Source organism: Parasteatoda tepidariorum, chromosome 3 (genome assembly GCF_982258835.1).
Source record: "Parasteatoda tepidariorum strain Cologne lab strain chromosome 3, Ptep-v5.0, whole genome shotgun sequence".
Classification (NCBI taxonomy): domain Eukaryota; kingdom Metazoa; phylum Arthropoda; class Arachnida; order Araneae; family Theridiidae; genus Parasteatoda; species Parasteatoda tepidariorum.
This window is the reverse complement of record NC_141757.1, coordinates 109,832,338-109,847,461: the sequence shown is the minus strand read 5'-3', so window position 1 is coordinate 109,847,461 and position 15,124 is coordinate 109,832,338. Positions and strand designations below refer to the sequence as shown.

General features: G+C 27.8%; 1 protein-coding gene across 11 annotated transcripts in view; it reads right to left on the bottom strand.

Annotated features, from left to right (window-relative positions):
* The window catches only part of LOC107454790 (uncharacterized), a 130,767-nt gene that overhangs the window by 47,867 nt on the left and 67,776 nt on the right, over positions 1-15,124 (bottom strand). For 8 of the 11 annotated variants that reach the window (XM_087159916.1, XM_016072086.5, XM_087159920.1 and 5 more), the window contains 3 exons: positions 12,080-12,123; positions 10,695-10,785; positions 1,887-4,739 (listed from right to left, as the gene is read on the bottom strand). In XM_087159916.1, coding sequence (XP_087016042.1) covers positions 1,887-4,739; positions 10,695-10,785; positions 12,080-12,123 — 2,988 coding nt within the window. The remainder of the gene's footprint in view (positions 1-1,886; positions 4,740-10,694; positions 10,786-12,079; positions 12,124-15,124) is intronic. The other 3 variants (XM_087159922.1, XM_087159921.1, XM_087159923.1) reach the window with 1 other exon arrangement.

Sequence of the window (15,124 nt, the reverse complement as noted above, 5' to 3'; positions counted from 1 at the left end):
TTATGAAAAAATGGACATTTAAAGGTGCATTTAAAAAAAAAAGGTGTTTATTTAAAAAATAATTTTAAAATCCCTTATTCATTAATATACCCCCATCCCTGAAAAAAAAAAGAAACTTATAAAAATTTAACCAGTTGAGAATAATTTTAACAAAGTAAATATTTGTAATAGGAAGTAGAGTTAAACTTAAAACTAAAACACAGATAATTTTATGAGAGTAATTATTTAAACAGTGAGTTATTTACTTTTAAAAATAAAATAGGAGTGAAAAGGCTAGGTTTTTAAAGGACTGCGGCTTATTTTTATAAAAAGAGCAAAGAAGGTGCATTTTAGTGATCAAAGGCCAGATAGGGCAGACCGCCCTTCTAAAAACGCTTAGGGAGAACACAGCAACAAATTCAGTCATTTTAGTTTGCTTCAAAGAATGTAAATTTAATGTGGCTTAGAGAATTGTGTTATACATATCTTCTAATTTACTTACAGGTAGGTTAAAATAAATGCCCCTATCATCAATAAAGATCAAAATAAAAATGGATAGAAAAACATTCTCAATAACACTTTACCACAATAGTGGATTGGTCGCAAATCTAATGCAGACAATACACTTTTGCCTTGACCACAACAATCTCCAGATCTCACCCCATGCGATTTTTTCCTGTAGGGTTCGTGAAAGATCGTATGCATATGCCACCAGGTTGGACGAACGTGGACGATTTTAAAGCCTGGAGCACAGATGTTATTGCAAGCATCAATATAGACATGCTGCTGCATAAGATTACATTTCAGACTTGATGTATGCATTATAACAGAAAGAGAACTTATCTAACATTTGTAAGGAGTACGTTCAAAACTTGCTTCTGCATGCATATACATTTTGCTTTGAACACCTATGAAATTGGGGCATTCATTTTAACTTACCCTGAATATATAAATACACACAAAATAATAATATGAATAATAAGCGAAGTAAGTTATATTGCTCATAGATGTCACAGTACATCAGGAAACTACTTTTACGTGGAAAGAAACCAACAGCAAGAAGAATACAATGAAACTACACATAAAATTACAAGAGAATAGAAGCAATACAAGAAAATTATATGTGTGTAAGACTTTATATTTCAAAGTAACATACAAAAAAAAATAATAAAAATAATTACTATCTTTTTTTATGTAAATTTTAATAAATGTTAAAGTAGTCTAAATAAATTTTATTCACTTTGCACAAACGAATGTTGTTTGAAGATTTCAGAAGAGTGGGAAAAGGCATAAAAAGGTGAAAAACTATTAAAGAACATGGGATCACTAATCAAATTGTAAAGATGAAAATAGAGCAAAAAATATGTAGGTGTAGACATCATGCTAGGAAACAATTATAAATTAAGGTATACAAAATTTATTTGATTAATTTATTAAAATAAGAGTTGTTAAAAAAGGAGCATATTGACGTTTTTGCAGTCTACATTGACCTAAAAACTATTTCAGGACGCACTCGCATATGTCAATCGTCTTTTAGTTAGTGGGGACAATCCTTGCATGGCTTTTATCTATCACCACCTTCACCTTTTAGTCTCTTAATATTTTCTACTTCAATCAACAATATTTTCAATATGGTTTACAACCTTATGTTCTATTATAAGATTTAAGCCTCTTGATCAATTATCTCACCCCTTCTGAACTCGTTGATTGAATTTTGGAACAACAAATAACTTAAGATCAAGTATTGTTTTCATTACTTAAATTTTTAAAAAAAAGAGAATTATTATTTTCCAGAGAAAATAAAGCTAATTAATTTTCAGACAATGAAAAAGGGGAAGAAATGCCTCTTGAAAGTCCAAAGACCTCTGCTAGATATTATAAAGATAAAGCAAAACTTGTAGCCTGACCTTGTTGAGAAAAGATTTCAGTAGAATCAGTAGTTAGATGATCTACGGCCTGCTGAAATTGATCAGATGCTTCTAAATTAGGAGATTGAACACTAGGTACATGATTTTCAATTTCATTATACTGAAGTGTGGATTGAGGAACTACACTTTCGTCAAGGTCACATGGAAAAGGTCCAAATGGATTGCCAGAAGTACCCTTAGGAATAGTCATATTATGCACATTTCTGCAGTGACGCCTAAGATTATAGGGAGAATAAAAACATGTATTGCATATTTTGCACCAATTGTCTGTATCTTTATTAATAACTACATTTTTTCCTTTAATAAATATCCCTTTATCTTTACTATCACAGGACAAATCAAGCTCAGGATCTTGATAACATATAAGCTGTTCAGAAGTTAAAGATGGTACACTTGGTACATCGTTGTCAGTTTCATGACTCCTCGAGGTCGATTGCGATATTGCACTTACTTCTTTAGCTATTTTTTCAATATGTGGTGAAGTTTTATTGCTCACGATAGAAGCAGCAACTTGACGATGTACAAGCTGATCAGAAGTTATCATATTAAAAGATAGAACACTGGGTACATCGTTTTCAGTTTCATGACTCCTCGATGACGATTGACACATTGAACTTACTTGTTTAACTAATTTTTCAATATGTTGTGAAGTTTCTTTGTTCACAGTAGAAGCAGCAACTTGATGATAAACAGGGTGATCAGAAATTATCTTGTTAAAAGATGGAACACTAGGTACATCATTTACAGACTCATGACTCCAAGATGTTGATATTGCACTTACATGTTTATTTAACTTTTCAATATGTGAGCTAAGAATAGGAGCTTCCAAATATTGTAAGCTACTTTCATGGGTCTTATTTTCATAAGAGAGTAGTGAATATAAAATACTTGATGGATTTTTTGAATAATCACAAAAAGACTCAGATGATTCAGAATCATGCGTTGGAAGACATGCAGTTTTCAAATATGAACTTTCTTTTTGCTGTAGGTGATTTAAAAGAGATCCAAATGAAAGGTCAGAATCATCAATTTTATGCTTATTTTTATAATGGCTCAATAAAGTATGCGCAGACAAAAAACTTTTTTTACATACTTCACACCAAAAATCTTTCCGATTTAATATATTCTCTCTTTTTCCTTTTTCAACAGTCTTATTATCCCTACCACATGATAAATCAATTTTAGAAGACATATTGAGGTTCACATTTTGAGAAACTTCATTCTTTTTAGAAACTTTAATAATGCAAGGAGTAGTCACTGCACTTTGGCAATCGTTAAGCAATGATTCCTGATTAAAATTAAAGTCAGTTGTAGATTGGATAGTGGGCAAACTTACACTTGGAGTTAAAGTTGCTTGTTCATTTTCATCATTAGAGCTATCATAACCAGACGAGGAACTCTGTAAGTTTTCCTGCAGTGACACAAAATCAGGATTTTCGGATGAATCAGTTGGATAATTGCTTGCCATCAAATAAGTCTGATCAATTTGGTATTGATCAGACATATTTGATGGCGAAAGATAGACCTGAGATGATTCGTTTTTCAGCATTGAAGGTAAAGCAGTTTCAAAAGATGAACTTTCACCTTGATGGCCAGGTATATAAGGTTCAAATAGACAACTTTTAATCACATCTATTTTATGCACATTTTTACAATGGCGCTTTACATTATAAGCAGAATAAAAGCCGTCTTTTAGACACAGTCTACACCTAAACTTAATGGCTCCGCGATCACACGGGTCTTCCTTTTTACCCTTCCTAACATCATCATTAACACATTTTAAAAAGTTTACATTTTGTGAAGTTTCAACCCCTGCATCTTCGGAACACCAGGCTGCGGGCTGAGATACAGGACTCTGGCAGTGGGCTAACTTTTCTGACTGAGAATCATAAGAAGCCTCAAACCCTTGCAATAACTGATCAAAATTTACATCAGTGGTAACAGCAGATTGAGGAGAAGTCAAAGTTTCAGCTGAAGTTGAGGCCACTTGCTCCAGCTCAACAGAAGTCTCAAATTCTTGTGATGACTGATCAAAATTTATATCAGTGGTAACAGCAGATTGAGGAGAAGTCAAAGTTTCAGGTGAAGTTGAGATCACTTGTTCAAGCTCAACAGAAGTCTCAAATCCTTGAGATGACTGATTGAAAATTATATCAGGGGTAATAAAAGATTGGGAAGAAGTAAAAATTTCAGGGATTATAAGAGATTGGGAAGAAGTCAAAATTTCTGGGATGTCAGTAAATAGGGAAGACGTCAAAATTTCAGGGATATCAGCAGATTGGGAAGGAAACACAATTACAGGTGAAGATAAAGCAGCTTGTTCAAGCCCCAACGAAATTTCGAACCCACGTGATAAATGGTTAAAATTTTTATCAGTTATAATAGGAGATTGAGTATAAGTCAAACTAAGAGCTGAAGTTGAAGTATCAGAATTATTATCATAATCAAGAGAAGTATTTTCTGAAGTTTCAGGTATTACTAGAAAGGGCTGAAGGTATATTCCAAAATCTGTGAAACCATCCTTTTTCATTAAATTGGAATTCAGAGCATCACATATCAAATTAGACTCAGTTTGTTTTGTACTTTCTACAGTTTTCACAGCAGCTATAGTGCCATCAAAACTGGTTAGATGTATTTCGCTTATTTCGGCATTCTGTTCAGCGAACTTTGGGAAAGAGTCGATTTCTTTGAAGTCAGAGAGGAGTTCAGCAAATGTCGCTCGATCCAATGTTACCACTGTAGAAGGCTTTAAACTTCTTAGTTCATCAACTGAGTCAAATTTTATAGCAGGCCTGAAGTCTGTGCAGAGACCAGTGGAATTTATGGAATCAGCTAGGAATCAAATTTTCTTTGATTATGAAATTTGGAATAGTTAACTATAATAAAATTACATGAACAAACACCTTGAAAGGTGAAAATAAATTCCAACTGATGATGATGATGATGATACTAAATAAGAATGATAAGAAATAAAATATTGCAAAAAGCTATGTTAGAGAAAATTCAGATTTAGTAAATTAAAATACCTAACTAAATAGTAAAATACATTTTACTATGCATTGCATATTTATGTTCAGCAAAATGCCCAAATAACATATTACTATTAAGCTCAAAAGTCATAATACAGTGTAAATGGTTTAAAACAAGATATTTAAGGACTTTGTGCTATATAGACTAAAGCAAAAAAGAAACAACAAGAAATAAGACATACTTTAGTTTTGATTTCGTAAATAAGAACTTTATTCAGTGTCTAAAGACCAAATGATGGTATAAAAACTCAAGAGACAATGCAAAGTAGTTTAACAAGGGCAAAGTAGACAAAGGAACATAATTGAACAAAATAAAAAAATAGAAGGGATAAAAAAAAAAACAGGCGAGAGGGAATTTGGGAGGAAATCCAGGGTGCAACAGATTAAATTAGAATACCCAAATTCCAAATATTGGGAAATAAATATTTCCCAATATTTGTCCCAATATTTTAAAAACGATGAGATACTAAGAAGATCATCTACTATATTATTAGAATTTTTCAAAATATGGAATGACTCCAAAAATTAAGATGAAGATCAGTGTTGAATGATTTTAGCAGAAAAAAACTTGAACCGGTGGTTAGAATTCCAACTATGTAAAGCTACGTAAGAACGGTTAAAGTCTTAATTTTGGATATATCTTTCTGCTCTTTAAGTAGAAGTTTAAGGATACTTTTAGTTTGTTCAATGTATGTAAGACTACATTAATATGAAATAGAATAAATACCCTAGCTATTAATATCAGCAATAGGGTCTTTAAGGTTGGAGAAATTTAGTTTATTTTACAGGAAAAAAATGAATTTAAACTAAATTCAAAATCTTAGCAATTTTACTGTACTATATGAAGCTACAGTATGTCCATTTCTGTACTTTCATTTGTGCTTTATGCAAGTTGTTTCTTTTTGCTTTAGTAATAAATACATTTACAAGAATAGTAAGAATACAAGTAAGAATACAAAAAATAGAGAGTATAATGCACAAACACAGGCAGAATTTTGTTATTCATACAAACATCAGAAAGTTAAATACAAAGAAAAGCAGCAGAGAATAAAATATCCTAAGCACACAAGAAACATAACCAACAAGAAAGAACAGTTATAAATAGTTTATATAAGGATTGAGAAGATTCTGTTACTAATTACATAAATTAACATGGACAATAAATACAAATGGTAGCAAAAGTAGAAAAGAAGGGATGGCAGATTTAGGGAGCAAGCTTGGAATATTAAAATTATTTTTATACTACATCAAATGCTGCAAAATTGTATCTTCATGATGACTAAATTATAATTGTAAATTTGATTTAATCCTAATAATGTGGTATGAATTTAATCAGTTAAATCATAAAAATTAAAAGCTCTCTATAGAATAATCTATATTAGAGAGATTAATTTCCAGCTAACCAGGGCCGGATTAACCTATAGGCACACTAGGCACGTGCCTAGGGCCTACGAAAAACTTGGGAGAAAAAAATTTGTTGACAAAAATAATTTTTTTTTCAATTAGTAAACATTTAATCTACCTTGCAAATTTATTTATAAATAATTTCAAAAGATTTACTTTTGACAATGTTAATTTCCTTCACTTAGTTATCATAGTACTCGTAGTATCATGAGAACTATGAAGCTATTTGTAGTATAAATATTTCTTGTAATTAATCTCACTATCAATTTCACTGTTTTCTTTGCTGGTTTGTTGTTGTATTGTTGACGTGAAGTGTTTACATAGTTATTGATCGAATTAATCATAATGGTATTATCGATATCAACTGCAATATCAGCAGTATGTCGGTATTGCAGATAAAGTTCGATAAACAAATTTGTAAATTAAAATCCATATTAATAAAAATGTAAAAAAAAAAATATGCAAGAAAATTTTAGCATATATTTTGAAAAGAGGGGAGGAGTAGGGGAAGGAGGGGAGGGCCCAAAAACAACTATGCCTAGGGCCTACGAAAGGTATAATCCGGCTCTACAGCTAACTAATAGACTGTTTCCAATTAACTTATTACTAAACCAGCAGTTCTCAACTAATGTTCTGCAGAAACCTAGGGCTCTGTGGAAGGGTTGTAGGAGTATCTAGAGTTAGGAATTTTTTTAACTAAAAATAATTTGAGAAACCTGTAATAAAATTTACATCTAATTAATAATCCATTATTTACTTGATATGTCCATTATTATTATGAAATTATTTAACTGAAATGCTTGAGAAGAAATTTTTTTTAAAGAAACGATTTTTTTAATAACAATATAATAAATGAACTATGAAAAATTCTATTAGAATTTTCGCGCCTAATAAAAATAACCAAATTCAACAATTAAAAAATATGTTTCTCTGATTAGCCTTCTCAAAATTTTTTACTTTTTTCCCCTTTTATTCTAAAGTTAATCATATTACAGATCTTTCATTTTCAGTTTATGTGTGCTTTAAAATTAAATGAAGAATTCAACTAGTACTCCAGACCTGTGAACTCAACTGTCAGACATAAAAACCAATTTTAAAACTAACATTGATAACAATTAAATTAAATTAGGATTTGCAAATGCTTTTTAAAATATAATAAAATTTAGATCATAACATATTTTTAAAACAATTAATTAGACTTCTGTTAATTAATGTATTCACAATTGCTAATTATTCATTTAATTTCAGGGTTTGGTCGAAAAAAACTCGATAATTTAGGGTTCCACAGCCGCAAAAAGTTGGGAACTGCTGACCTAGATCATCAAGGAATTGCCTACCTGTTCTATTTATTAAAATTGCTTTAAGCCCTGAGATTTAGTTCTGACAATTTACAGAATTTGTTTACAACACTTTTCACTCAAATACATCTTAATATTTAATTTTAGATATAATCTGTCCTTCTTAAGTTCATAACAGTAACAGGAGAAATTCTTAAAAAAACTCGTCTATAGAACCAATGAACTTGATAACATATTGGACTGGTCTGCTTAAAGTTAAACAGTAAAATGCATCCATCACTTAAAAAGCTTTTGTTGGTGTTTTAATATGATTAAGTAACTTTGTTTTGAGAACCAACATAAACTCTGAATTTACTTTAGATTAATAACCAAAAACATAGCAATAGCAAAGATTAAAATACTGGGTCAACTGAGAGTTTCATCTCATTTAAACATAACACAATTTGACTAAATTGTTTTTGTTTTTTTTAAATAAATTATTTATTGTATATAAAATTTAGAATTCAGCAAATTATTTATTTACTACAAAAAGCCTTTAGCTGCTAAATAAGTATTCTACTGAGCTCATTCCTTTCATACTATAGAAATTACAATTAAACATAATTTAAATGTTGCGATACATATTTTCTCAAAGCATTTAAATATAGAAAAAAATATTTCACCAAACTGATATGAAATGCTACAGTCATACATTAGCGTTTGAACACATTTTTTAAAATTATTATATAATCTATAATCTTCTTTACAAAATTTATTAATGGCAAAAAAGAAACTTACAAATTTGTATCAAATAACTTTTTTTACAATGAAAAAAAAAATCTTTACTTTTATTTTAATAAATATAAGTGGTGATATTCCATAATATCTTCAGAATAAATATATGTGGTGATATTTAAAACAAAGACTTTTGCGTGGTACAGTAGGGAACCGATTATCCTGAACGATCGGGACCATCGCTATTCCGGATAGCTGATTTTTCCAGTTTTCTGAAACGCTACAAAAAGCCGTTTTTTTTTATTGTTAAACCCAACTAAAAAAAATATTTGGAAATAATCTTAAAAAGAAGAAAAAACGATGAAGTAATATACTAATGATTATTTCCAAAATAATGGTAAGGTAAACATCTTTCAAAAAAGAAGAAAAATCCTAAAATCTTATGAGGAAAAAAAAAATTTTTTTTTAAAAAAAAAAAGATGGCGGGAAAATTTATGGAATTTCGTTCCGGTTTTTTGGTTTTCCGATTTACGTATAACGGGTTCTGTACTGTATTACTCATTCAGGTTACTGCAGAGATTATGTATTTGATAATTTCAATATTTCATGGATCTATACCTCAGATAAGTGCAATTTTTTTTTTTTTCAATTTTTAAAAAATAATGCTTATAAGTCCAAAATATATTTTTTTTCAAGTGAGAGTTTCATCTCATTTAAGCATAACACAATTTGATTAATTTTTTTTAATTAAATTATTTATTGTACAAAAAATTGAGAATGCAGCAAATTATTTATTTACCATGAAAAGCCTTTAGTTGCTAAATAAGTACACAATTAGCTCATTCCTTTCATATTTTGATATCTATTATAATTAAACATAATTTATATGTTCTGATACATATTTCTACAGAGCATTTAAATAAAGAAAAAAGGTGTTTTACCAAACTGGTATGAACTGCTACAAACCTATAGTTTTTAGCATTTGAACATATTTTTTAAAAATTATTATATAATCAATGCTTCCTTATGAAGTTTATTCATAGAAAAAAGAAGCTTACAAATTTGCATCAAATACATTTTTTTACAATGAAAAAAAATTACTTTTATTTTAACATTGTTCTTCACAATAAATATATGTGGTGATATTTGATACAAAGACTTTTGTGTGGTATTACTCATTCAGGCAACGGCAAAGATTATGCATTTGCATAATTTCAATAATTCAAGGATCTATAACCTCATATAACTGCAAAAAATTATTTTTCAAAAACAATACCCAAAAGTCTAAACTAATTTTTTTAAAACCTATTTCTTACATAAATTAGTGACAGCAGTAAATAATACATTAGAATAACATATTAACACATTAAGCACTTGAGCAACAATTTTGTATTTCTTTAATTGAATACTTAATGGTCAAATGTCTAACATCATTGTAAATAAAAATCACTATAAATCAGTTGTCTTTACTAAAAAAGAATGTTTCTTTTTTACATTTTTGATAGTTACTTATATGCATTTACATACTTTATCCTCTCACAATTACTTCCAGATTTTTTATAAACAAATAATAAACAAACTAATTTTACCATTTTTCAACTGCAGAAAAATAATAATCTGTTGCATGCTACATAAAAGCAATAATCTGTTGCATGCTACATACTGCTTATCAAACCAATTTTTGAAGTTATAATTAGAGAAATTCCAACAGTAAATGTCTTGTTTATGGTAAAAATAATTAATAAAAATACGTCACAAAAAATAGGCACAATATTTATTTTTATAAAAAATTTTGAAAATAATTGGGTTATCACACTCATAGCAAATCTTAAAAAGTCTAGATTTTAAGTTGACATAAATTCTCTCAATTTACAATAATAAACAAAATACATGTTTGTAAAATTAATATTAAAGCCAAGCAATCATTTCATCTCTAATACAATAACGTGTTTTCAATTACTCTTCTGAAAAACTTAAAGAGGATTTTTTACACTAAAAATTTGTTTTTAATGGGGCAAAAAGCATATGAGTACAATAATATTATTCAAATTTAATAAAAATAATATAACAGCTATATATATATAAAATTTTATGCGTAAAATGCATGTATCGTCTTACCCAGTAAAAAAAAAAGAAAAAAAGAATGTTTTAATAAGCAAAAATACATAAGCATATTTTGGAGCAATTAAAAAAAATAAATAGGCTAACAATAAACAAGTCATTAAAAAATACTAAAAATCAAAGATTGATCATGAATTTTTTTAACTATACTATACTCTAAATTTATAATTGAAATATATTAGAAAGATAATATAAGTGAAATAAATTAAACAAATGCTTACCGTTATTGCATTGAACCGGGATATTTATCACAGTATTTTGCTCAGAACTTGCTGAATTGGGTATAGACTCATCATCATACACAGTCGTCACCTATCAAAATGATTTGTTGCACTCAATGAAAAAAAGTTAGAATTAAGATAAATAAAAAAAAATCATACTTATTTCTTAAACTATTAAAATAGTAACACAAGGAATTCTGTTTAAAATAAGTCTCTAAAACAAATTTACTAAATAAACATAACACACTGGATATAAAATTTTAAAATGAGCTTTTAAAAGTTAATCTTTTAAATGTTGAACACCTTCAACAAATTTGTACAAAAATTCCTAGATATTTGTTCTAAAATAGTAATGCACAAGCAAAGTAATTACTTCACACTTGAGCAGTGGTGATCAAGTAAAGGTGAATAAATAATTAACTGAATCGTAAAATTTTTCTATTATAGAGTGTTAAAAATAAGGAGGAAAAAAGAAACATAGCATGTTATACGATTAAAGTGTTCATATGTTGTTCAATACAGTAGTTTTATTTTATATTATTATGCATTCATATAAATATGCAGTTTAACATTGTTTTAAAAAAAAGCTAAAGGAAGAATTTTCTTCAGTTCAATGGTTAATTTTTTCAATATAAATCTTTCCTTTTTCCCCATTTTTTAAAAAATATAATTTCAATCAAATATATTTTTGAGTCATTTAAAATATACTTATCATGTACTTAAGTCACAACTCTCATACTTAAATTAACCAATTAAAACTAATTAAAAACTAAACTCAGTGGCGCGACAGCCCATAGAGGGAAATGGCCTACTGTGCCCATCTCAGTTTTCTTGATATTATGAGATAAGTTCACATGTGTTTTTACAATAGTGATTAAAAGTAATAAAAACTTGAAAGAAAAAATCATGAAATACTTCAGATAATACTTTAATATATTTAAAAAATTTTAAAAATAATCAGGCATTTACAAAAGTTAATTTTTTAGATTTTTCATTTTCTAATATATTTTAAATTCCTTTAGTAATCTACATGGTTAAAAATATCCTCGGGTACAGATAATAGAAACCAAAATAGTATCCCTCTGCAATGAAAAATAAAAGTAGTTTATAAAGATGAAAAAATGTAAAGAAAGTACTAAAAATATATAATGCAAGGTACATTATGGCAGGATTTTCCACTCTATTTGCCCATGCAATGCAATAAAGAAAAATTTTTAAATTAAAAAATTTCAGCTTAAGTCAAATTATATAAATAGTGAACTTATGGAGTCTAAATTATTTACAATAATCTGTTTCAATGCAGATTTAATGCTGACTTATACAAGAGTTCAATCAAAAAATTAAATTGTTTTAGAAGAGCAAAGTTAGTTACATAAAATACTCACATTACTCAGATCAACATCAACCACAATTTCTTCTTCTTCATTACCTTCACAAATATTTACATTCATTATTATTTTTTTAAAAAAAGATATATTTGTAAATGGACAATTACAGCACATCATAAATTTTTTTATTTTCATACCTAATTTATTGGAAATTCTCCCCTGAAACCGAAAATCTGATTGTTTTTTGCGGCAAATGTTAATTTATTTAGTTATTAAACATTTAAATTGCCACAAAAGGCCTCCGTAAGTGATGCAATCAAAAACACCCCTGATTGGTTATGACGTCAAATGTGCCGAAGGGAAACGTGCCGTCTCCATCCACTAAAGCTATTTCAATGATCTTTTAGTTTTGATATCACATATATCGTATGAACATCCTTTGTAAATTATCAGTAAAAATTTTGTGAATTAAATTTACGGTTCTGAGAGTGTGTGAAAAATGAAAGAAAGATTTTAAAACTTCAAACGTTGTTATTTATCATTAAAATATCTGAAGAAATGATTATGAATGATAAACTCTTTACAGCCAATCAACATTTCTTTTCGGCTGAAATCAGTGGTGTTAAAGTTCATAGAAAATACTATTTTATTCCATTTACTTTTAAATTAAAATAATGCTTCATTACAACCTAATTACATAATTAAAATAAGTCGCAGATTGGATAGAAATTTTATACATTTTGATATAGGATGAATGATTTTATAATTCGTTATCGCATTAAAACAAATCAGTATTTTCATAAATCTAGTCCATTGAAAAATATCACTCCATCATCGTTACAATCTATGTGCTAATGATCAAAAATTCAAATAATGTAATTTAATGTTGCTTCTTTAATTTATTTATTTATTACTAGAGTTGAAGGATTTTCTTTTTAAGTAAATATTTACTAATGCAGTTTATGTTATCTTTTTTTTTTTTGTTTCACTATGCATTAAATATTTAAATACACATTAACGCTTATATTTATTATTCCTAGCTTAAATAGGAATTCCGTTACAGTTCAAAATTATTTTTATTTTTAAATTTATAAATTTTAATTCCTTTTTCTGCAATATAGTATTTATAAAGTATGGTTAATATTAATTTCTCTCCTTATTTTTGCAAGCTATTTGTCAGTGCTTGCAATAAAGAATTCTAAAATAGTAAAATTAATACATTATACATTTTCAATTAAAAAAAATTTAATAAAATAGTTTTAAAAAAATATCAGGTTATGCATACGGTATAGCCAAAAACGTATCAACACTTTCAAGAATCTAGTCCATTGAAATATATCTGACCATCAACATCACCATAATCTAGTTATACTTAAAATTTCACTTAATTTCTCATTTATCCATATCTAATTAACTTATTTATCCACAAAATTTCAGCGAATATCATTAAGCTGGAAGTTTTTGTTTCACTAAAGCTAGAGAAGAAAAATAAAAAATTAACTTATACAAAATGGAAAGAAATTCTAATGCACATTCTTAATAATTTATTAAATAATTAAAAAATAAACAGTAACGTTGATATTTTTTCTCAATATTTTTATTTTTTGAGTAAATAGGAACTATGCTATGGCGAAAATTTTTTGTATATGCATTTATGAAATTTTATTCCTATTTCTGCAATAAAGAACTAAATAAATGCATATGCTTGATTTCAAATACTTATAGCATAGATTAAGACAGTTAAAGCAAAGTTAATAAAATCTGCAGGAATATATATTTATATATATATTAAAGTTTTGCTGGGATCACAAGTTTTTTAAGAGGCTACTGCTGTGAAGACAATTACATGCTTTGAATTCACGCTAGAATAAATAGATAAAAATTATCAGTAACTTATGCTGTCCTACATTTTAAAATCTGAAACTATTTATTCTACATAAGAAATTGATCCAACATTTCTTTCACTTAAGATGAAAATAAATCTTCCAAAAGAACTTGAAGTATACATTAAAATTAAGATTATAGTTAAAAAATGAAAAAACGAAGTTATTTTGTATTTATAACGCATAATTTATAAGCAATACCATGCACTTTTTTTATTGAATTAAAAAATCTTAAATATTCCGAGCTAGAAAATTTCGTCAAGTATTAACAATGTTTCAGTGGGTACCACTGAAATGTAACATTATAAAAATACGTTATATCAAATCCAAATTTTTATTAAGCGATATTAAGGTTCAATTTTTTATACAGATAGCTTTAGACCATCTAAAATGGTTGGATTTAATTAGAAAATTTAAACGAAAGCAAGAACGTATTGGTTTTCACAGCACAGCTATTGTAAGTGAACGGCAGATGGACACGTGTGACGTCAGTTCGTGAATAATCACGTGACTCCCCGTTTCAGGCGAAAACGAAAGTAAGCGTTTTCTGATTGAAAATAACTAAATAAATAGCCTTCTTAGAAAAGTAATAAAATGTTTTCTGGGAGTTTTGAGGGATTCTGAATGCATTAAAATTATAAAAAAATTTGACTGTAATTGTCCATTATAAAAGAATTAAGTAAAGAATATACAAATATAAAAATACATATATACATTAAAGAACAAAGTCTCGCATATCCTGAGATCCATTTTCCAGGTTTCCAAACCCTTTTTTAAGAATCAAAATAAACAAATATCTTTTTTTTTTATTAAAAAACTCAACTCCCCCCCCCCCCGAAAAAAAAAGAAAACACTTCCATAAATGGAATAAACTATAGACTAATAGTGTTTGAAAGAAATGCAAGCAGACAGGTAAATTTTGGTTTAAATTATAAACAGATTAGTATAAATTTTAAAATCGTATTTCTCTTAAAAGTAATTTTTTTCATGTTTTAAATATAATATCTTCTTTCGAATTGTTTTCATAAAAAAATAAACTAAATTCTATTCCTCGATTAATATTTTTTATATGATCCATTTTCATTCATAATAAAGAATTATTTTTTAAAGAAAAAGTTAATCTTAACCTCTGTTTACTCATTCATTTTAATCTATTAATAACATTTATTTTATCAGACAATTTTAAATTAATTAAATGTTAGACTTTCCACTGTATGAT